Source organism: Semicossyphus pulcher, unplaced genomic scaffold (genome assembly GCF_022749685.1).
Source record: "Semicossyphus pulcher isolate SPU_LCO1_2020_fin unplaced genomic scaffold, fSemPul1.0.p SCAF_10, whole genome shotgun sequence".
Lineage (NCBI taxonomy): Eukaryota > Metazoa > Chordata > Actinopteri > Labriformes > Labridae > Semicossyphus > Semicossyphus pulcher.
In genome coordinates, this window is record NW_027211604.1 from 704,640 (window position 1) to 727,500 (window position 22,861).

At 43.8% G+C, this 22,861-nt stretch overlaps 3 protein-coding genes across 4 annotated transcripts; all 3 read left to right on the forward strand.

Annotated features, from left to right (window-relative positions):
- Positions 1–2,641: 2,641 nt before the first annotated feature.
- On the forward strand, positions 2,642–10,273 carry LOC138601765 (hepatitis A virus cellular receptor 1 homolog). 2 transcript variants are annotated; one of them, XM_069672951.1, is made up of 7 exons: positions 2,642–2,677; positions 3,670–4,011; positions 4,445–4,516; positions 4,667–4,725; positions 5,559–5,649; positions 7,670–7,697; positions 9,333–10,273. In XM_069672951.1, the coding sequence occupies exons 1-7, from the start codon at positions 2,644–2,646 to the stop codon at positions 9,469–9,471; spliced, it is 765 nt and encodes a 254-aa protein (XP_069529052.1). In that variant the 5' UTR covers positions 2,642–2,643; the 3' UTR covers positions 9,472–10,273. The 2 variants fall into 2 exon arrangements, with proteins under 2 accessions (XP_069529052.1, XP_069529062.1); XM_069672961.1 differs by having other exon boundaries at positions 5,562–5,649.
- Positions 10,274–10,449: 176 nt separating this feature from the next.
- LOC138603225 (cornifelin homolog B-like) lies at positions 10,450–13,834 on the forward strand. The gene is made up of 4 exons (XM_069674926.1): positions 10,450–10,560; positions 11,571–11,698; positions 12,484–12,638; positions 13,231–13,834. Exons 2-4 carry the CDS (start codon positions 11,596–11,598, stop codon positions 13,351–13,353), a joined length of 381 nt encoding a protein of 126 aa, XP_069531027.1. The 5' UTR covers positions 10,450–10,560; positions 11,571–11,595; the 3' UTR covers positions 13,354–13,834.
- Positions 13,835–13,957: 123 nt separating this feature from the next.
- nhp2 (NHP2 ribonucleoprotein homolog (yeast)) lies at positions 13,958–16,423 on the forward strand. The gene is made up of 4 exons (XM_069674684.1): positions 13,958–14,220; positions 14,951–15,020; positions 15,118–15,223; positions 15,737–16,423. The coding sequence occupies exons 1-4, from the start codon at positions 14,055–14,057 to the stop codon at positions 15,860–15,862; spliced, it is 468 nt and encodes a 155-aa protein (XP_069530785.1). The 5' UTR covers positions 13,958–14,054; the 3' UTR covers positions 15,863–16,423.
- The last annotated feature ends 6,438 nt before the right edge of the window (positions 16,424–22,861 follow it).

Here is a 22,861-nt window from a genome sequence, read left to right on the forward strand (position 1 = left end):
AACAAAACAAAACTTTTATACATAAAACAAAATAAAACTTGACAGTTTAAGTGTTCAAAATAAACACGTGGTTTGGTTTTTATTGCTGTTCCATAAAACAGAATTAAAATGTAATGCACTCTTTATTATCTTGACTCAACAGCGCCACTTGAACCCTTACTGCAGTGTTGTGGATAAAATTGGTACTGCACCTGATTTTAACAAGCCATTACTCGTTAGTATAGTGATGACTGTCCGTTTTTTTGGGCGCCAAGTTGTATGAAATATTTGCTAGTAGAGTGGTGGATGCGAAGCTACATTAGCTACAGGTCAACCTGAGAAAGCCACCTGCTGTAGGCGTAGTGATACTGGATTGTTCAAGAGAGAAAATAGTGCCAAAAATGGTGCAGTGTATGAAATCCTCGGACGATGATTTTGTGTTGAGATGGACCCTGGCATCTCGCCGACCACGGGACTCGGCTTTGCATCCACTGCTAGCAAGTATTTCATACAACTTGGTGTCCAAAAAATCCAAACTGTCCCTTTAAAACTCAGAAAGATGTACAACAGCGCTCTACTGTTTATCTCACGTTAACTGGTTAACATGACGCTGTATCCAATTTATAACAAACAGACTCTAAAGGATTCGTAACAGCTATGAAGGGCACAACATGAATACTTTTTAATATGCAAATCTAAAAAAATAATGCACACCTGCAACACCTGTGACAGTCGTCTCTGTCCAAGGAGGGAAGGACGGCAAAGAGCGATCAATTAGTGGGTTCTGGTGGAAACAAGCACAGCGGATATTATTATGTATGACCGAACCTTAACTTACATGGGAACTCAACCTGTTCCACAATCTCAGCCCCTTCTGTTGTGAATTTATTGCACAAAACGTCAGTCAGTGATAAACGATTAATTTAAGTGAATATTCTAAGACGTTACCTTGTTGGTATTTTTTACAGTGTGGAGCTCTGCTGAAGTGATAGCGTCCGAGGCTCGGAGACAGAAACAGGAAGTCATGTGTTGACTGCTCTGTGAAGCCGTCCGCCCGTCATGTTCTCACCAAATACTGCTGTTCGAAGCCGCGCTCTGCACACGCTCAGACGAGGTGTGGTCACAGCAGCTGATGGTACCACTGACAGTTCATTAAAGGTCACATTTACTTAATGAAACTAGAAGCTCATTTATACATGAAAAACATGAAAGAACATTTACTGCGAAACAATGAGAGTTTCTGAACTCAGTTCAGTCACTGTTATAAAGAGAGAAGTGTCAGAGAGGCGAGTACAGAAACTTAAATATACAAAGATTCTCACCAGAAGATAAAACTCAGAATGGCATTACTACGTCCATTATTTAAACAGTCTATGGTTTCATTCGTTCTTGCATTCGTACATGTCAAATACCGTTTCCACTCAGGGGCAGCATCACGTTCAGTAAGCTTACAGTAACAATCTCTTAGATGTTCATGTAAATAAATGTCTGTAAGTCTCTCTCTCTCTCTGAATGAGGTAACACAATGACTGAGCCTGTGGCCCACTGATGAAAGCCTTTGCATCTGCAGTATATAGTATTATTATGGGCTGGGTGTCTGTGGCGGCGCCCATTTAGTGACACGTTTTCCATCAGCCAGCAGTGGTTGGTCTGCCAGAGAGGGTAGGCGGAGCTAAGCGGCTGCTTTTCCGCTCTCTGCAAGTGTTGCGAGTAAACAGTAATCTACTATGGCTGAACAAACAAAGAAAAGATGGATGACTACAGATACAACTTCAACAAGAAGTGAAAATCCAAAGAAGAAGAAACAAACTCGACGCTCAGATGAAGCAAACAGTCTGAAAAGGAAAGCGACCGTCAGCCAGGAAAATCAAGAGTTACAACCGGAGCCGACCGTGGACGTCTGGTTATCGCCATTAGGTGGCGCCAAAGAGAACGAAACTGAGATCTTCAAGATGATAACAAAAGAGAAATCAGGAAACTGTAGTCACATCAAACACAACATTTATGTAATAAAAAGTAAGCTTTAGATAAAGATATAACTGGGCGGGACGATGACATCATGAACACGACTGTAATGAGATCAGCTTCACTGATCCTCAGGTCTGTATCACATGACACAGGCTGTATAAAAACATGGCCGACATGACAGCGCCACCCTCTCTATCACCCCCTGCTGACTGGCTGCAGTATAGCTCATAAAGCCCGCCTCCTCCATGTTAACAGATGGGACATGAGTCAAACTATAAAATCAAAGTACATTTTTCTCCAACATGGTTTCTGTCATTATAGTTAGTTCGTATCATGCTGATTTCTGTTACGTTTACTTTTCATTATTTATTTGATGCTATAATAAGAAGCTATAAATATGTTCTGGGTGGAGGAAGGTGCGGGGCGAGTGTTAAAGAGGAAACGATACTGAAGGTTAAACAGGTGTTGTTTGTAAAGATGGAAAACTGTCTCACCAGTTTGTTCCCAGATTCACATAAAAATCACTTTGTGATAGATTTTATTTTAAATCTTCTTTCAAACGTTTCATATTGTAATTTATTTTTCCTTTAAAGTGACAGGGCATCATTTTTTACAGTGTGCAGAGCAGCTGGAGTGTGTGTGTGTGTATAAATGTGGCGTGTGTGCTGACAGTGTGTCAGTGTGGCAGTGATCGTCATGACGATCGTTGTGCTCCTCGTCCTCCTCTCAGGTACGTTGACTTTCTTCACAGGATGGTTGTGTTTATTATTTATGTTAACGTGATCAGTGATTATTATGACAGACTGTCGTTCATCATCAATTCTGATGACTCTATATGACCTGCAGTAGCATCCAGACCATCAGCAACAAGATTGATTATTGACTGTTATTAATTATTATTATTTCTATAAAGTTATTTTAATGCCTGAAGCTGGGGGGGGGGGGGGGGGGCACAACTTCAGCATGTACAGGACAAAATCAGCAAAGAGATCAGAGGTAAAAAAAACAAATAAGAACAGGTTCAAATCGTAGGCTCTAATGAGAAGTGGGCGGGGCCACGGTGATGTCACTGGTTGGTTTATTAAAAACTGTTTTAAAGCCTCACATTCGGTATTTTGATCGTCGCCATCTTGTTTTTATTGGATCAAGAAGTGACCATATTTGGACAAGAGGGTGGAGCTAAAGAGGAGCGAGGGGTTAGCATTAGCTTTGTTAGCATCATTAAAACAGTGTAACTGTGATATTAATCATGATGCTAATTTTGGATATAAACAGGTTTTAAGAGGATGAACTTTCAGTCCAACAGAGCTCTGAACAGACATTTTTCAGGTCGCTGTGGTAGAGACCCGTCAATCACAGGTAGCCCCGCCCTAACCCCTCCCCTCTTCCTGGTCTGTGTGACTCTCAGTGGGAGCATCAGTGACTAAATGAACATCATGCTGTGTTGAAGGAGACTTGAAACTAGAGACTGAGACCATAAACTCATTAGGAACATGTTTACTGAGGGAATACATCAGGAGAGGAGGAGGAGCATGTTCTCATAGACTTCTATAGGATCACACTTTCACAACCAGTGGAGACGCCCCCTGCTGGACATTAGAGAGGATGCAGGTTTAAGGAACATTCCCCCTTATATAGTCCATGAATGTTAATAAGACAGCTCAAACACAGACTGAGTTTTCTGCTGAACAGAGCGCTGACATTTACGCACTTTGTCTTCAGTCAGTGAATGCAGCAGCAGCAGAGTGGAAGGTGTAGCGGGTCAGAGCATCACTCTGCCCTGCAGGTACGACTCAAAGCACAATGGAGCGCGTCCAGTGTGCTGGAATCGAGGAGCGATCCCAAACTCCGGCTGCAACAACCTGCTGATCTCCACAGACGGAAAGAAAGTGATCCAAGAAGCTTCCGGAAGGTTTCAGCTGCTGGGACAACTGGAGGACGGAGACGTGTCCCTGAGCATCCTGAACCTCTCAGAGTCTGACGCTGGACAATACGGATGCAGAGTGGACATATACGGCTGGTTTAATGATGAGAAACATCACTTTGATCTCACGGTAGAGAAAGGTGAGAAACTCTTCTTTTAATGTTTGAGTCACAGGACGGCAGCACAGCGAGGCCTCAACACGTCCACACGGGGCCACAGCAGTGAGCAAACATGTTCACAGCTGTATTTACGTCTAAATGAAGAGGTGACAAAGGGTCATAGATCAGCAGGTGAAGCCGTCTGAGAAGTTTTGGTATTTGCTTAAAGCCTTAAGAACATGAAGGGTTCAGGCTGATGGTAGGACATGGAAAAGGAGTGTTGTTAAAGATGGTTCCTGTGATTTCAGCTAGCTTTTGATTTGTTTGCTCGGAGAACACAAAGGAACATTCTCAGCCACACATTCACCTGTGTGTTGATTCTGTTACAGCCACTTTATACAGCGAACAAAGAGGTGAACACGAACATTTAACGTGAAAGATTCAGTTTGTTTCATGAAGTGACTTCCTGTTCCAGCTGCACAGACGACCACAGAACCAAGAACGCACCGAGCGCCGACTGCAGGACCAACACACAGCCACACCACCGGTGAGGTTAACATGCTTTATGATTATTGTTACTTAGTTTGAGTATTTGTTGTATTTTTGAATGTTTGTGTTTTAACTCGTTAACATGATGACATCACTCTGCTGACACAGCTGCTCTAAAAACATCTGCTCTCACTTCCTGGTTCTACAGGTCAGCTGACCTCCACAGATGGGGTGTTCACTTCCTCCTCCAGCAGCACGAAGGCCGAGGTGAGCGACCTCACTTCCTGTTCAAAGACATTTATCATTAATTTCCTTTTGTTGCTGATGTTAATCTGATCGTCAAAGCTGCTCTTCATTTCAGACGTCTTTATTTCTGTAACAACAAGTTTGAATAATTGACAGCTAACAGAGGAGGGAGTGTCAAACTGTTCGGACTCATCGTTCTTTGTGTTGCTGCTGACACTGCAGCTCCTGACTCATTTACTGTGTCAGAAAATATCTGCTTCTTTGGTAAAATGTCAAAGGGAGATAAACCCTGTGCATGGGAGATAACTACAACTCCCATGGTGCATTTCAGCAGGAATGACATACAGAGATTAAAAATCTGCTAGGCGAAAGCTTCAAACGTTTAAAACTGAAAATACAAAACATCATGAGGTTTGAACTCATGACTGCGGACAGATTTAGAAACCACGTCTTCTCCATGGAACAGCATGTCATCCTTTTTACATCCTAAACAATTAATGCAGAAAGATTTTCATCTGCAACTTTAGAAACAAAGACAACGATTAGTGCCAATCAGACTTCATAGCACCATGGTTCCATTCATAGAGGACAGGTAGTTGAAAGGCTGCTAACTGTTAGCTTCCATGAGCTAACATTTGTAGAGGAACAGAAGACAAACAGATGCACAGCTCGTCTTTTAGCATCTCCGTCTGATTTACACAAACAAGTCCAGAAAAACACATAAAAACATGCACAGCAGATGTTTGATCGTTTCTCACACTGTCGAGAGAATTCAAATGTGATTTCAATAGGTTTGACTTCCAGATGCTTTTAATGTGAAGAGGTGACAGGAAGTGTGTGTTTGTGTCTGACAGCAGCAGGAGAGCAGCAGGGTGACCGTGGTTCTGGTGCTGGTTCTGTTCGGACTGATAGCTCTGATGACAGCAGGAGGAGTCCTTTTTATCAGTGAGTAACTGTCCTCACCTCTGTCCTCTCATCTGTCCTCACCTCTGTCCTCTCGTCTGTCCTCTCGTCTGTCCTCACCTCTGTCCTCTCGTCTGTCCTCTCGTCTGTCCTCTCGTCTGTCCTCACCTCTGTCCTCACGTCTGTCCTCTCGTCTGTCCTCTCGTCTGTCCTCACGTCTGTCCTCACGTCTGTCCTCTCGTCTGTCCTCACCTCTGTCCTCTCGTCTGTCCTCACCTCTTTCCTCACCTCTTTCCTCACCTCTGTCCTGACATCTGTCCTCCCGTCTGTCCTCATGTCTGTCCTCACGTCTGTCCTCTCGTCTGTCCTCACCTCTGTCCTCACCTCTGTCCTCACCTCTTTCCTCACCTCTGTCCTCACCTCTGTCCTCACGTCTGTCCTCTCGTCTGTCCTCACCTCTGTCCTCTCGTCTGTCCTCTCGTCTGTCCTCACCTCTGTCCTCTCGTCTGTCCTCTCGTCTGTCCTCACCTCTGTCCTCACCTCTTTCCTCACCTCTGTCCTCACCTCTGTCCTCTCGTCTGTCCTCTCGTCTGTCCTCACCTCTGTCCTCACCTCTGTCCTCTCGTCTGTCCTCTCGTCTGTCCTCACCTCTGTCCTCACCTCTTTCCTCACCTCTGTCCTCACGTCTGTCCTCTCGTCTGTCCTCTCATCTGTCCTCACCTCTGTCCTCTCGTCTGTCCTCATCTCTTTCCTCACCTCTGTCCTCACCTCTGTCCTCACCTCTGTCCTCTCGTCTGTCCTCACCTCTGTCCTCTCGTCTGTCCTCACCTCTGTCCTCACCTCTGTCCTCACATCTGTCCTCACCTCTGTCCTCACCTCTGTCCTCACGTCTGTCCTCACCTCTGTCCTCACGTCTGTCCTCTCGTCTGTCCTCACCTCTGTCCTCACCTCTGTCCTGACATCTGTCCTCTCGTCTGTCCTCTCGTCTGTCCTCACCTCTGTCCTCTCGTCTGTCCTCACCTCTGTCCTCACCTCTGTCCTCACCTCTGTCCTCACGACTGTCCTCTCGTCTGTCCTCACCTCTGTCCTCTCGTCTGTCCTCACCTCTGTCCTCACCTCTGTCCTGACATCTGTCCTCTCGTCTGTCCTCTCGTCTGTCCTCACCTCTGTCCTCTCGTCTGTCCTCACCTCTGTCCTCACCTCTGTCCTCACCTCTGTCCTCACGACTGTCCTCTCGTCTGTCCTCACCTCTGTCCTCTCGTCTGTCCTCTCATCTGTCCTCACCTCTGTCCTCTCCTCTGTCCTCACCTCTGTCCTCTCGTCTGTCCTCACCTCTGTCCTCTCCTCTGTCCTCACCTCTGTCCTCACCTCTGTCCTCTCCTCTGTCCTCTCCTCTGTCCTCACCTCTGTCCTCTCGTCTGTCCTCACCTCTGTCCTCTCGTCTGTCCTCACCTCTGTCCTCACCTCTGTCCTCTCCTCTGTCCTCACCTCTGTCCTCTCGTCTGTCCTCACCTCTGTCCTCTCGTCTGTCCTCACCTCTGTCCTCCCGTCTGTCCTCCCGTCTGTTCTCATGTCTGTCCTCATGTCTTCATGCCATCAGAGAGGGAAGTGTAACCTGGACCTCTTTGAGGTTTGACTTCAAACATCCTCTTTAGCTCAGAGAGGAAGCAGCGGTCTGTCGGCCATGTTGGAGGTCATGTGACTGATTTGACCTATTTTAATCAACAGTGTCTAACCAATTTAGAAAGTTAAGACACTGTCGCAGGTCAGTCAGAGTTTTTAACTCGTTTCTCAGTCTTACCTGGACTCTGAGCTCGACCAGTATTTTTATGACAAGAATACAACCTGTAGTTGGTCTGGTCAGCAGCTCATTACTACCCATAGTTACACAGCGACCTCTACCTAACCATCCAACTGATTTCACTCTGAACAACTCTTTTCTGTCTGATGTCTGAAGTTACGATAAACAATACAAATCATTCTGAAATCTCGGTCTGTTTGAAGTAGAAAGTAAACTTCTCTCCTGGTTAATGTTGTTTTTCTGATGTTTTTGTCTGTGCAGTGAGACGATGGAGGCGACTCAACAAAGTGTAAGTTTCATAAATCTGAGCCTCTAATTTCTGAGGCAGAGCAGAAACTGCGATTACAGCCGAGGAGGTCGTGTTGGAACAAACTGCAGCTTCCTGTCTGAGAAGGAATCATGACTCAGCACAGAATTCATGAGTCGGCAGATCTACCCGGAGGTCTCAACCCGAAAACAACCGACCCCCTCTTCTTTGTAACTCGTCATCGTCATCTTCACAAAGTGTTCAGAATGAAACGGACAGATTTTAGAGAAAAACAACCACAAACCACAAGCAGGTGGGTTTCTGTCAAACAGAAGCACTCCACCCGAGAGGGAACAGAGAAGCCAAACGTGGTTTTACCACCTGCTCACTTAATCCAGCAACATTTTATCAAGAGCCATCGCTTTAAACTACAGCTACAGTTAGCCAATAAGCTAACGATTAGCACTGTGGCTATATTTATTAGCTTTCAGCAGAAATACAACCTCTGAGTTTAATTGAAGTAAAGTGAAGCTGTTCACTCAGTAGGGTTAGCTTCATGTTACATAAGTAACATGAAGCTAACCCTACTGAGTAGACACATAAATATAGTACATGTAAATGTTAGCATTATGTAGCCACGAGCTAACCTGACTCCAGTGAAAGCTAACTGATATACAGTGTGCGTTTAACAAGTCATTTAGCTTTAGGCAGTTAGCATTACAACATGTGAAACACACGTGTTGAAAGGTGGATTTTTTTTAGCTAGGCTAGCAGTTTCCCCCTGCTCCCAGTCTTTGTGCTAAGCTAGGCTAAACCTTTCCTGGTGCTATCTTATCCCATACAGAGATGAACATGATTGTCTTCTTTCCTCTGACTAAATAACTGTAAAAGTTTACGTGATTGTTGGTGGTCCATGAAGCTAACCTTAAAGGATCGTATGGGTTTATATTTTTAAGAATCATCAGTTCAGTGGGCTCAAAGAAAACATGATTAAACCTGAATGTTCCTGAAGGCTCTCAGCTGCTCAGGTTTCTTTTACCAGAAACAGAAAGCGTGAACGAGATGAAGCGTGAGGAGGGAAACCTCTGAGGTTTGCTCTGAGCGAAGATGTGACATTCAGAGCGCTGAGGTGACGCTCACACTGCAGCTAACGGGGCGCTAACAGGAAGGTCACCGTGTAAATGTCACAATCTGCTGCGGTTATGTGACGAAAGGAGGAGAGGCATGTTAAATATCCACAGCCTTCTTTCCGTCCTCACTCAGATCAAAGGCAGTGATCAGCGCTCTTTAACTCAGTTGCCAGTGTTTACATTGATTTTTCAGTCATATTTATCACACGTTTGTTTTTATTTAATTAAAGTGATTCTGTATTTTTGTTAGAACATTGTTTCTGCATAATTTATCTTGAATCCAACTGAACCAAAGTCCCTGTCAGCTCAGAGTGTGAAACATAACAAATCCATAATTATGTAAATATAAAGACGGAAGTTTCCAGTAAAATTAACTTCAAAATCCTTCAGAAGATTTTATGAAATTACCTAATCAGTCAGTCACACAGATCTTTTCACATACAATCATATAAAACTTTAAGAAAGGACAGTAAAGTAGTGTTATGAAAATGATATGATGATTAAATGAAAGTGAAAGAAGTTAAAGAGTTGTGTTTCTGTGTGTCAGGCCTCAGCAGCAGACGGACAGCCCGGTTGTGTTCAGTTCGACTTCGTCCACCCTGCAGCTGCACAGGCGAGAATCAGCAGTGGACAACATCTACCAGATAGACGGAGGAGACGGAGGAGAGTACGAGTACTGCCCCTGAGCCTGAAGCTCCGCCCACTGACCACAAAACGAGCTCACGACAATAAATATAAACTTCTTAAAGAGACACTCAGAGCTCCTGCAGTTCCCCAGACAGCCACCAGGAGGACAATTTAAAGAGGCAGTGTTCAGATGAATCATAATAAATCTGTTTGATTTCAATGAGCTCTGCTATCAGTAACAACTGTTACCAGCTCTCTTGTAAAGTGACCGCGGGTATAAATTTAGGTTATAATTATTACTGACTAAAGTCTGCAAGATAAGTCAGACTGACTGACTGACGCAGGGACCAAAACTCCCAGAAAGCATTGCTGGAACAACAATCAGAGAGCTTCAGTTTTTCCATCATAAGCTGTGTCCGGGGCTGCAGCCTTCGAAGGCCGATTGCGTCACAGAAGCGCGTTGAAGGCTGTCCCGTTTCAAAGGCTCCTTCAGATGTGGCTGACAAATGCTTCCTTCTTTTGCCCGGGCCGCAAAAGATGCACCTGATGGATCCTGTATTTAACCTGCATTCTCTCTAGTGTCCAGCAGGGGGCGACTCCACTGGTTGTCAGAGAAGGTAAAGTTAAATGTTGGCAATAAAGTTTTAGAACCTTTTTTAAAATATATTGAAATTCTCAAAAAGGAAAAACTGGTTATTTCTGGTTCATTACGGACCTAAAGTGAAGTTTTGTCAAAACAAGAAACAATGTAATTAAAATGATTTAATCAGGAGACGTTCATGTTTAGTTTGAGCGGATACTCAGAGAGAACAGGATGAGTGTTGTCCTCTGATCAGTTTGTCTAATAAAGCCTTTATGATATTTAACACATTAAGTCGTCTTCTGTTTCTCAGCTGCTTCTTTCTTTGTTTGGACTTCGGATCAATGATGTGAACAGAATCAGTAAAGAACAGACTATAATAAATCTGTGTTCTCAGAATCATGTGTTTCTGTCCTGCTCTGACTCGTCTTACAGGTGACATCACCTGAGAAATGACATCAGACGAGTCGGACAGGTTCATCAGAAACCATCGTCGCTCTGAGAGACGTCCTCGTCCAATCAGAGCAGCTCGTCAGTTAGTCAGTGAGTCAGTCGGTCAGACACACAGGTAAGATCATCACCTGTTTCTCTTCTTCTGTGGTTTTTATCTCTCTTTATGTCCATGAGGAGATAACACCTGAAGACTTTACTCTCTGTTAGCTGATTGATCCTGATTTTAATCAATCTGCTACCTATCATTGTATATTTGATCTTTATCATTGTTTGTTTGTGTGGGGACGTTAAAGGGAGATAGAACACACGTTACTGCAAGAGCTCTTATTTCGCAGATCAAGTCTTTTTATGTGATTTTATGTGATACCTGAATCTAATGAAGTCAGAATATTTAGGAAGCGGATTTAAGATTGTCCTAACAATCGATTATTCTGACAAGTTCTACAACTCTTTTTTAAACAACTCAGAGGTGAAGTTGTTGAAATATTTCCCTTTAAAAAGGTTTCAGTAACACATGTAACATATGTAAAAGGTAACACATGTAACACATGTAACATATGTAAAAGGTAACACATGTAACACATGTAACATATGTAACATATGTAACACATGTAAAATATGTAACATGTGTAACACATGTAACATATGTAACACATGTAACATATGTAACATGTGTAACACATGTAACATATGTAACACATGTAAAATATGTAACATATGTAACACATGTAACATATGTAGCACATGTAACATGTAACACGTTATATGTAACACATGTAACATATGTAACACATGTAACATATGTAGCACGTTATATGTAACATATGTAACATATGTAACACATGTAACATGTAACACGTTATATGTAATACATGTAACATATGTAGCACATGTAACATGTAACACGTTATATGTAACTCATGTAACATATGTAACACATGTGTTACATGTGTTAAATATAACGTATTACATATAATGTGTTTGTGAGTTTGAGGTTTTTTACGGTTGAAACACTTTATAAAGTGGTTAAAATATCTCAGAGAGAAGGAAACTGTGCTGCTTTATTAAAGCCGGAGCGCTCATCATATTTCATACAGTGTATGAACATCCATATCTGTGTTCCAGGTGAGAGGTGCTCTTGTGAGGCAGGATGAGCTGGCCAGTGGGCAGGCAGCCTCAGGCTCTGGTTGTTTCCTCTGATGATGCTGAGTGGAGCTCCGGGATCTGTGACTGCTGTGACGACATGACAGAATGTACAGTTACACTTAGTAACACTTTAGTTATTTACTTAGTTACTAAGAACTACTTCAAATTAGTGCTTTGATGACCCAGGTTGCATCATTAAATCTTAGAAAATGTCTCTGATTGAGTAATATGTTTCTGTTGCAGCTTTGTAAACAGGAAGTGACTGTAGCATCAAAAGCTAGCACACACATTCAAAGGTGACAGTTTATAACGAGATAGTAATATCTATTTCCAAAGCCTTTTGATCTTTTACAGTTTGATCCAACTTTCAAAGCCACCAGACTCCATTACAGAAACTACACTTTTACCTCACAGAAAAAAAGGAGCTGGCTCAATCACTGGGTTTGTTTGAGTTATCGTGTGTTAAACAGAAAGTTGTGTTGGATCTTAACTAAACACCACTATTGAAACACGAAAGTCTTACAATAACACAAACAACTAACAGATCAATGCAGCAGCAGAGCAGCAGCTCCTGTTTGTGAGCTTAAATCAGTGTTTTTATGAATGGAGTCTGGTGTGTCTGCAGAGAGCGACGTAACGTCTGTTTGTGGTTAAAACAATCATCTTCCTCTGTAACAAAAAGGTCTATCTCTGTAGGGATCCTTTCTGTAATGTTGTCACACACTTAGAATAACAATCTGAGCCTGTCAGTGGAAACAACAAGAACTTTTAGTGGACGACCTTTGGCCCATCAAGGATTATGTTGCAGCCATTACAGCCCCAAAATAATTAGAAATATTAGGTTTAAAAGTACCCCTTAAATGTTGTGTGTTCGTGTGTTTGTGTGTTTCAGGCTGCTTTGCGTGCTGGTGCTGTCCCTGCTTCGCCTGTATCACCACTAAAGCGTGGGGTCAGTGTCTCTGTCTCCCCCTGCTGGACGTCTGCGGCTGCATCCACCCCATCACCATGTCCATGAGGGTCTCTGTGCGTCAGCGCTACGGCATCAGAGTGAGGACAACACTGTGTGTGTGTGTGTGTGTGTGTGTATGTGTGTATTGTAGGATACTTTGACTACATTGAATAGCCTTCATGATGCAAGGTACTTGTACAGCAGTATTATCAGAATCAGAAATACTTGATTTATGTGTCTTTCTCACTCTCTCTCCCCCCCCCCCTCTCTCTCACTCTCCCCCCCTCTCTCACTCTCTGTCTCTCTCTCTCCCTCTCCCCCCTTTCTCTCTCTCTCTCCCTCTCTCTCACTCTCTCTCTCTCCCCCCCTCTGTCTCTCTCTCTCTCTCTCTCCCCCTCTCTCACTCTCTCTCCCCCCCACCCTCTCACTCTCTCTCTCTCCCCCCTCCCCCCCTCTCTCTCTCCCCCCCCCCCTCTCTCTCACTCTCTGTCTCTCTCTCTCTCCCCCCTCTCTCTCTGTCTCTCTCTCTCTCCCCCCCCCTCTCTCACTCTCTCTCTCTCTCCCCCCCACCCTCTCACTCTCTCTCTCTCTCTCCCTCTCCCCCCCCCCCCCCCCCCTCTCTCTCTCTCCCTCTCTCACTCTCCCCCCCCCCCCCCTCTCTCTCTCTCCCTCTCTGTGTGTTGCGTTCAGGGCAGCCTGTGCTCGGACTGTGTGTGCTCCTTCTTCTGTCAGTCGTGCGTCTGGTGTCAGATCTCCAGAGAGATGAAGAGCAGGAAACTCCCCACTGTGCTGGGTGACATCATCAGCCGCTGATGACATCATTGCCGTGACATCACAGCCTTCTTTCCGTCCTCACTCAGATCAAAGGCAGTGATCAGCGCTCTTTAACTCAGTTGCCGGTGTTTACATTGATTTTTCAGTCATATTTATCACACGTTTGTTTTTATATGTTTGTTTTTATTTAATTAAAGTGATTCTGTATTTTTGTTAGAACATTGTTTCTGCATAATTTATCTTGAATCTTAATAAATGTATAACTGAAAATTCTTCTTAATTTCTTTATTAGTTTCTAATCTTGAACTTTGACCTGCAGCACTGCAGACACATTTTGTAACATCTGATGGGAAGTCTGATTGTAGTAAAGTTTGGCTAAGTTTGTTCTGTACGTGAAACAGTGAACGCCTTTGGACAAATCTCAGATAAGAAAGTGAAATTCATCAACAAATATACAAACAAAATGTAAACGACGATTTATAAATAAATTTAAAGCGAGATAACTCAAAAAGTGAATAAAAGTCAAGGTACAGAAAATAAGTAAATCTGGTCCTTTATTTTGAAAGGTTGCTGTTACCCTCCGGTCCTCCGGGGGCGCTAGTGTTGTTCTTTGTTTATAGAAAAAGAAGAAGAAGAAAAGTCGAACACGTGTGGATCCCGCGGAGTGCACGGTGTGTGTGATCAGGAGTCAGAGTAGAAAACTCGATTATCGATTATTTGATTATTAATTTGTATCAGAAATGACAAAGACGAAGAAAGAGAAGCTTCCGGCGGACGGAGAGGAGCCCGCGGCCACAGACGGGACGGAGAAGACGTACCAGGAGCTGGTCGCAAACGTGAACCCGATCGCTCAGCCACTGGCCTCCAAAAAACTCAGCAAGAAGCTCTACAAATGCGTCAAAAAGGGTAAAAACACCTGTTTAAATGTTGCGAACACCAAACTCCATTTAACATCTGAGGGTTTTAAAGCTCTCCGGTGTGTCAGCAGACTTTACAGCTGCAGAAGTTCGAAAGATGAGATAGTGTATTAATCTTCAGATTCTTCTGATTAATTCGGCTCATAACACATCAGTGAAATGTACAAAGAGATGAACTTTGGGTCGTTTTAGCAGAGGAAGCTGCGTGTCTCCTCGTGTTGTCAGGAAACATTTGAATCGACTGTTACTTCAGGTTCAACCCTCGTGCTGCCGCAGAGGGAACTATAAAAAGTGTTTCATAGATCCGATGAGTGAGTATTGTTATGACTTAAATCAGTTTACTGCTGATGTGGGCTGCATTTCTTCATTTTCAAGTATTTTAAGCTAAAGAAGTACAAACTAGGTTAAAAAAACTAAAGATTTCAAGGCCGTGTGTCACACTTTACAGACCGCACAAGTCATAAAATGAGATCTTGAACGAATCAGTCGACCCTAGTGAATAACTCGGCTCACATGTCATTCTCAGATACATTTAATTGTATCGGTGTGTCATTATGTTGATTAAATGAATGGATCTGTGGCTGAGGTCCCTGCCTCATGTTGTATCAGTCCCAGTTAAAGCTTCAGAAACACTGTGTGCTTCCTGCTGAGACTGAACTCTGGATGAACACAATGTGTTGATATGAACGGAGGGATGTCTGACATCTTTTCTGTTTCAGCTGCCAAAGTGAAAAACATCCGGCGAGGAGTGAAAGAAGTTCAGAAGTTCATCAACAAAGGAGAGAAGGGGTGAGTCGGCCATGTTTGTTTCATCTTCCACTGCGGATGTAAACAAACATAAACATGAATCATTAGTAACCTTCCTGTGTGATCGGCTTCTCGGCAGGATTGTGGTGTTGGCTGGAGACACGCTGCCCATCGATGTGTACTGTCACCTGCCCGTCATGTGTGAGGACAGAAACCTGCCGTACGCCTACATCCCCTCCAAAGTGGTGAGACACAGACACGCATAACATCAGCATTAGCTTAGCATGTTAGCTCACTATAGGACATGAATAGCTGCTGCCTAAGTTTCATTGATAACCTGAAAGAACGTGTCCTCCTCTTTGAGCCATGTTGTTATAAAAACAGCCTGTTAGCTTGATCCTGTTTGAAGTGATGGAATATAAAAGCTGTAATATCAGAGCAGGACTTACTAAACTTCCACACGCCGTAGGCTGGACAGATTTCCGTGTTGTGAAGCTTTTGAAGATGCTCGTAGAAAGGAATGTGAACACTGTTTCTGCTGCAGATGAAACGATTAAAAAGATGTTTCTTGTTTAACCTCTCAGCTGAGAACGCACAGATTCTAGGGATATGAAACATTTGGAATACTTCAAGAGGAAAATTCAGAACTTCCCAAAGTGGTTTGCAGGATGTGTTGTTTCATGGCGGCCATGTTTGTTTTGATGTATAAAGTCATGTGACTCCGATAAGAGGTGTGCTTATTCCTGGTCTGGTTTCAGGATCTGGGTTCGTCTGCCGGCTCCAAGAGGCCGACGTGTGTGATCCTCATCAAACCTCATCAGGATTATCAGGACGCGTACGACGAGTGTGTGGAGGAGGTGAGCGGCCTGCCCAAACCGCTCTGAGGCGTTAGCCAATCAGGGAGCAGCTCTGAGGCGTTTAGGAAACCTTTGTCTGATTTTTACATTTCTGTTTTCACACCTGATCAGTAAACTGTAAAATGTAGATCCGACTGTTGGACGGTGGAGCTAGGCTAGCAGTTTCCCCCTGCTTCCAGTCTTTGTGCTAAGCTAGGCTAACCCCGTCCTGTAGAAGTCAGAACAATAAGGTTTAAATAAAGTTTTTCTGTTTAAAACAAAGTGTGTAAATAAACATTGGACGTGTTTATCGGAGGGTTCTCTCCCTCTGATCGATCAGATTATTGATCTCACTGCAGGACGATTAAGTTTCCTTTCAATCTTTCTACAACAGAAACAAGAAATCATGTTTAAAATAAACTCCTGTGTATTTGGTTGCAGCTGATCTGATCAATAACGAGTGAACTGTTTGAATATCTGCAGGTTTGATTTGTTTTTATTCACTGAATCTCGACATTTTTGTCTTTGATGGATTTCAGTGTTTCTGCTGTTAAATATCTTTTGTTTTATTTCTGTATGTAATTTTTTAAGTAAAGAAACGTGACCTGACGGCTGTGACGTCTATTCTTCACTCTTTAACTTCTCAACGATTTTAAACAGATTCACAGCCTCCTGCAGCTTTTTGTCTCTGCTTGTTTATAGTGCTGTAACTTTTGAGGTCAGTTCTTTGTAGAGTCTGTTTATGAACCAGTCAATCAAACTGTTCAGCTGTCCTCATAAAACACATTTAAAGCAGCTAAATATGAGAGGACCACAAAGACAATCAGCAGTGACATTGAGTCGGTTCAAACATAATTTATCTTACAGAGTTGTAAATTATAATGTTCCACACAGAACCGAAGAGTCCGGCGTGGCATTAATTATAATCTAATGTATCTGAACGTATTGGCGTAGGGTTGGTATCAAAACGTTTTCAATCAAAAATGAAGCTTTTACTTTCAAAACTGTTTTGAAGTAATTGATCGAACGGATTCAGAACTTATTTTGTCGAGTGAAACATTTGTTTTTTTTACAATCACACCAGAAGTTGTTAGTAACTCTGAACATTTCCAACCATGAACTCCTATTTTGAAATAACATTTTGAATGTACCTGTAACCTGTGGAAACATGAGGTTCAGTCTGCTGCTGTTTCATGTTTCAGCCACACGGTGGCAGTGTTGCATCATCTATAACTGAGTTCTATTTATGACCGGAGGGTGGCAGCACTGTGCAGCACGAAACACAAAGCCATCAACCAGAAGTCGAGTTGTTTCTGCTTCAATGTTTACAGATAAATTCAGCTATAAGAACTTCAGACGGGATGTCAGCCGTCCTGACAGGTTTTTAAAGGATGTACAGGTGAGCTCAAGGGTTAGGGCTCTGAGTTTCTGGGGGGGCGTGTAGGTGATATAATGAATTTAATTTTGTGGTAAAAAAAAAAAAAAAAAGAGGTTTTAGGATCCTTAAAGGCTTTATAAAGTTCCTGGTGGTCTTCTAGGACCCCATGAGGTTGTACCAGTCTGAGTAGGTTCCAGAAGGAATTAATTGTCCAAGGAGAATTCAAGATAAGAGAATCCTTAATTGATCCCCAGGGGGGAAATATGGGAATATTTAATATTTGAGATATATTTCTTCAAGACAAAGAACCTTCCTGAATTGGCTCTAGAGTTTCACTGGGGTTTTGTGTCGCTGTAGAAAAATGGCGGATACTTGTTGGGTCCGTCTTTTTGGGCACAGCAACCCCGCCCCTCGCCCCTGACGTAAGCAGTTTGTGGTTCTAGACCAGCAAAGACTTGGAGCCACTCTGGGACCTGCTTTCCTGCACGAGATACGTTTTTTTTCACTGTCGAAACACAAATAACTGGTTCTCAGCTGAGCACCGGCCCTGGTCGAAAAGGGGTAATAGAGTCCTTATAGTGGTCCCGTGAGTTATAGCAGGTTTCATCAATCAAACTTCTTAAAAAGGATTAAAATGTCCTCAAGGTTTTAGGACGGAGAGATGCTGATTTTTACTCTAATGCTTCTTGAAGAGTTCTGGGGAAGACCATGTCAGGTTTCAGAGGTAGTTCAATGTGGCCAGTTTCTAGGGCTTCTTAAAAAGGGTTCCTGGCACTGCTGGATCTACAGGGTGGCAAAGGGTGGCAGCTGCCACCCTGGAAAAAGTGCTTTGCCACCCCATTAAGAATTCTCTAGATCTGCCCCTGGTTCCTGGAGAGGGTTTTAGTGCTCTTAAAGGGGTTAAAGGGCTCATTGGGAGTTTCCCCGGGTCGTTTTAAGTAATAAATGTTCCTTAAAGGTTCATCAGTACAAAAAGTGTCTCCAAGGAGTCCTTTAGTTTTTTTAAGGAGTATGAGGAGTTGGACCCGTTGAAAAAGGGGTTTGAGATATCCTCGAGGGTATCTTAAAGTTACCAGTGTTTCATTTTTCTCCAAAAGCAAGTTTAAAGATGTCTTTCCATAATCCTCAAAGGAGATCAAGTTTCCCAGGTTTTCCTCTGAGTATGTAGGGTTCCTGTTATTTAATGTTTGAAGGGCTTCTTGAAGTGGATTCAGAGATCCCTAAGCCGGTTTAGGTTTCTTTAAGGGTATCCAGAGTCCCATGGCCTGGGTGCTTGTTTTGAGTTTCCAAGACTTCTTCAGGAAAATGTAAAGATCCTTAATGTGTTTCCAGGAATATGAAGGGGGGATTTATGAGGTCCTTCAGGAGGTTGGTGACCTCCTTGACGGATCCTTGAGCTTCTTTAGGAGGATTTAGAGCTCCTTAAAGGTGCTCTAAGTCCTTACGTGGTTCTAGAGGTTCTTTTGATGGTTTAAAAACAAAAACCAACATTTACCACAAAGGTGTTTGTGTATATGATGCCTGTTTTCCTCACGAGAAACCGTAAATACCAACAGATACCGCTCTGGTTGCCCCAGATGTTTGACCAAACCCGAACATAACTGTGAGGATTTGAGAGGGGCCCCTTTTTCTGTTTGGCCCCTGGCCCTTAGAGAGCTCTGGTACACCACTGTGGTTTGTTGTTTGTTTCCCCAAGAGGAAAGGTCAAGTGGTCATTGAAGAGGTTTAAGGGGTCCTTTTACAGGTTTGAGTGGTCACTAATACCTAATCTACATGTGATTGGACAAGTAAGAGTTCCACAACAAATAAAGTGTTTATGAACTGTCAGAGCAGGTGTAGTGACAAGGTGAGCTGAGTGCCGGAGGAGGTAAAAAGAGGAAGAAGGAGGTTTTTCTTACTGATGGTAGATTCCTCCTCTTCTGTCCGTCCTGTTCAGACTCGTCGTCGTAATCTCTCTCCGCTGTGATGTTCATAAACTCCTGTCAACACCGAGCCCGAGGCAACAGAAACTTTCCACAACTGACACACAGACAGGCGAACAGGGGGGGGGGGGGGGGGGCAGGTTACTAATTGTTTCAGTGCTCCTTTATTTCATATTTCAGGGTCCTTCAATGATTGAAACACTCCTACAGGAAGTTTAAGAGTTCAGAGATTGACACTTTCAAGGGTTTGTTTCTGGAATCTCTGGGCTCCTTCAGCAAAGAGGTCATGGTGTCAGATGTCACATCAGAAACTGTTTTTGTCCTGACAGATTCAACAGAGCTCCTTGAAAGGGTTCTGTGAAGCCCTGAAGAGGTTCTAGAGGATGCAGGGTATTAACAGGGTGTCTGGGGCCTCAGGGGTATTTGTTTGTTTCAGTCAGTGTTTGAGGGCTTCCCAGTGTTTCAGGCAGTTTCAACAGTGACAGGTTTCCTGGTTCCACTTGATGGTTCAAGGAGTTCTTGGACAGACCGGTTCTGGACATTCCAGCGATGCTTGAGGAGTTTACAGGAGCTTCATATATCCGTGCCAGAGGTCAAGCAAGAGGTCTCAAGGTTACTGAACGAGGTTCTGGATATATACGTTCCAACAGTCATTTAAGAGGTTCCAGCAGTGCCCAAATGGGTTCAGTGTATTTCTGAGCAGGTTCCACAGGATCTTGGTAATTTTCAGGGGTCTTTAAGGTGGGGGATGGTAGGGTTCTATTGTAGGGTTCCAGGTTAAGATGAGGGGAATCCAAGGGATGCTTGAGGAGCTTCAAAAGTACTTGCAAAGATACTGGAGGTAATTCAAGAGGTCCAAAGGGTCCTCAGTGAAGATGCCACATTAGTCACAGAGAGGGTTCTCTAAGAGGCTCTTTTGACTTGGATAGTTTCAGGTGTCCATGGAGGATTTGTTGAGCTCCTTGAGTCTGTATGTTCTTCTTCTCAAAGGTTCCAGGGTTTGTTTAAGTGTCAATAGTCCTTAGGGGCTCAAGGTGTTAGGGGCAGTTCTTTTAAAGGTTGGAATCCTGGCAGGTATTAAAAAGGTCTCTAAAGGGCTGCAGGTGGATCAAAGATTCTTCCAAAGGATTTTTAGGGTTTTTTAGGTCGGTTGTTTCAGTATATGAGGTTCTTAGAGTCAGTGGTTGTTGGTTTCAGTGCTCGTGCAGATGTTCTTGCACTGGTAAGAGGGTCGTTCAAGCTCCAATGGTTCTTGCAGAGCATGTTTGAGACCTTTCGAAGTGTTTCAGGAACCGTTTTTATAGTACTTTGAATTCTTCGTCTTTGAAACAGCTTTACAGGTCTCACAGGAGCTTTAAGGGATCACAAGTTATTTTAAGAGGTCAGTGTCCGAAGTTGAATTTGTGTGAAGATGAACTCAACACATTCTCATTTTTATTTTACGAAACTTCAGTAGCAGGTGAGTTTGTCTTCGTCTGATCAGAGGAGAAAGTGAAACAGGTGAGCTGCCCTGATGGTCTTACCTGAAAGAGGTACTGTTGAGGGCTGAACCGGATCAGATGTGGTTTCACTTTAACGGACAGAAACCTACGGGTCGTCTTCATTAACGCTGTCAGGATACCAGCATGACGGGTCGACCCCCAGCTCCCCCAACATCTACACTGTAAAAACTCCTCCTGTCGTCTTTTATGGGTGAAACCAGAGAACTGTGAACCGCGCTGTGAGATAGCAACGATCATTTCTCTTGTTCGAAGGTTTTTATCTCCCAGCAGAACAAAGACAAATAAATTCTCTTCTGTCGACGTCTTCTTTTCTTGTTTCAGAGTTTATTTATCTTTTCTGTCTCAGGTGTGTTTTCTGCTGCAGGCCTGAACACACACACACACACACACACTGACAGAGTGTGTGTGTGTGTGTGTGTGTGTGTGTGTGTGTGTGTGACGTTATGCAAATGTGAGGCAGCCAGCCGTCAGCCTGGCGGTTAGCAGGTCGACCACACACACCGCAGCGCTCTGCCAGCAGCTCCGCCAGTGCTGCTGACGTGCCCCTGAGCAGGAGGAGCTCAGCCTGAGAGGATCACACCTGCGTCAGTAACGGGAAGCCCGGCTGCTGAGGACCTGTGTCTCCACCATGAACACGTGGTTTACTGGTGTTTGTTGCAGGAAAGACGTTTGACTTTGTTTTCAGTTCCTCACTAACCTTTTCATTGTGTTTGTTTGACTTTAATTTCATCAGCAGTGTTCAAACAAAGACACGAAATCTCTTTTACAGACAAAGACAGCAGCATGAAAGGTTCACATGAGAGAACAGACCAACACAAGTTACAAAGCAGCGTCAAGAATATTCGAATATTTACTTTTAGGATCTTTTTTATGTTTTTCTTATTTGTTTTTTTTTGGCTTCGCCTTTTTTAGACGGGACAGCCGAAGAAACATGGGGGGCGATCAGTGTGACTGTAGCCTCTGTGCACGAGGCGCCCGCTGCACCGACTGAGCTAAACCTGCGCCCCTCTCTTTTCCGATCTTTGACTTCAGCACCAAAACAGCAGTGTGAAAATACTGTTCGAAGTCATACATTAAAAACTTATAACGTACTAAATGAAGGTGCTGGTTTAGCTCCAGAGGCGCGGCCCTCGGTGCAGCGGCCCTCCAGGTTCAGGTCCGACCCTCGGGCCCTTGCTCCGTGTCCTCCCCCCTCTGCTCCCTCGTGTCCGGATCTCTCCGCTGCCCCTTCACGTGAAGGAACATCATCCTTTAAAGAAAATACAAAGTATTGAACACGAACATAAAGTACCAAAACTTAAAGTTATGAAATGCGGTGATGACATTTTTTTTACCCTAAAGGTCAAAGGTCAGCTTCTCTTCACACACTGCTTTCACCACGATTCCTGGAACATTCGTGTGATATCTCAGGAACACCTTCAAATCTGTCACAAATGTCCACTTTGACTGACGGATTAACTGAGCAGATTTCGGGGTCAAAGGTCACTGTGGCCTCACGTTATCCAATCAGAATCAAGTTGACACATAGAAGGAATGTGTCTTTGTGTTTTGATGCAGAAACAGTGAACACAGGTCGAGTAAAAGAAGGAAGCAGCAGAGCTCCGTCTGCCGAGGATGTCATAATCAATAATCGATAAAAACATTAAAACAGCTTCATGTGAAACAGCTGTGACGTCTTCTTGTTTTTATCCATCAGGGACTGATTGTTTCTGCTGCTGAGAGCTGTGTGCTTGTTTTAGGGGGATGTAGTCTTTGTCATCGTTACGTTGTCACTCACTCACCTGGAGGACGGAGACAGTCAGTCAGTGTCAGGAAGCAGGAAGCACGTCACAGAGGCTGAATGTCCCGCTCCATCAGTGAACACAGACAGTTTGTTCTGTCACATGAGGCGTTCAAAGACACTCTCACACACACACACACACACACACGCACGCACACACACACACACACACACACACACACAGAGTCTGTTTGAGTTTAGGAGAAACCGGTGGAAGGTGGAAAAGTTCTTATAGGGGCGGCCCGACATGCTGAGACAGGACCACCGACACACACACACACACACACACACACACACGCACACACACACACGCACACACACACACACACACACACGCACAGATGGAATCAGGACGTTATGACAGTTACTAACCTGGTAAAAATAATAATAAACTGTCCTCTAACACACCTGGACAACATGTCCATGAGGTCTTATTCCAACATCACGACAGGGTTTAATACAACT

Bases quoted from the DNA above. Each gene is read 5' to 3' on its own strand.
- LOC138601765 (XM_069672951.1), top strand. From the start codon at position 2,644: ATGACGATCGTTGTGCTCCTCGTCCTCCTCTCAG. The intron at 4,012-4,444 runs GTGAGAAACTCT...TTCCTGTTCCAG, and splicing joins TGATCTCACGGTAGAGAAAG to CTGCACAGACGACCACAGAA. The intron at 5,650-7,669 runs GTGAGTAACTGT...TTGTCTGTGCAG, and splicing joins AGGAGGAGTCCTTTTTATCA to TGAGACGATGGAGGCGACTC.
- LOC138603225 (XM_069674926.1), top strand. From the start codon at position 11,596: ATGAGCTGGCCAGTGGGCAGGCAGCCTCAGGCTCTGGTTGTTTCCTCT. The intron at 11,699-12,483 runs GTACAGTTACAC...TGTGTGTTTCAG, and splicing joins CTGTGACGACATGACAGAAT to GCTGCTTTGCGTGCTGGTGC. The intron at 12,639-13,230 runs GTGAGGACAACA...TGTTGCGTTCAG, and splicing joins GTCAGCGCTACGGCATCAGA to GGCAGCCTGTGCTCGGACTG.
- nhp2 (XM_069674684.1), top strand. From the start codon at position 14,055: ATGACAAAGACGAAGAAAGAGAAGCTTCCGGCGGACGGAGAGGAGCCC. The intron at 15,021-15,117 runs GTGAGTCGGCCA...GCTTCTCGGCAG, and splicing joins ATCAACAAAGGAGAGAAGGG to GATTGTGGTGTTGGCTGGAG. The intron at 15,224-15,736 runs GTGAGACACAGA...GTCTGGTTTCAG, and splicing joins CCTACATCCCCTCCAAAGTG to GATCTGGGTTCGTCTGCCGG.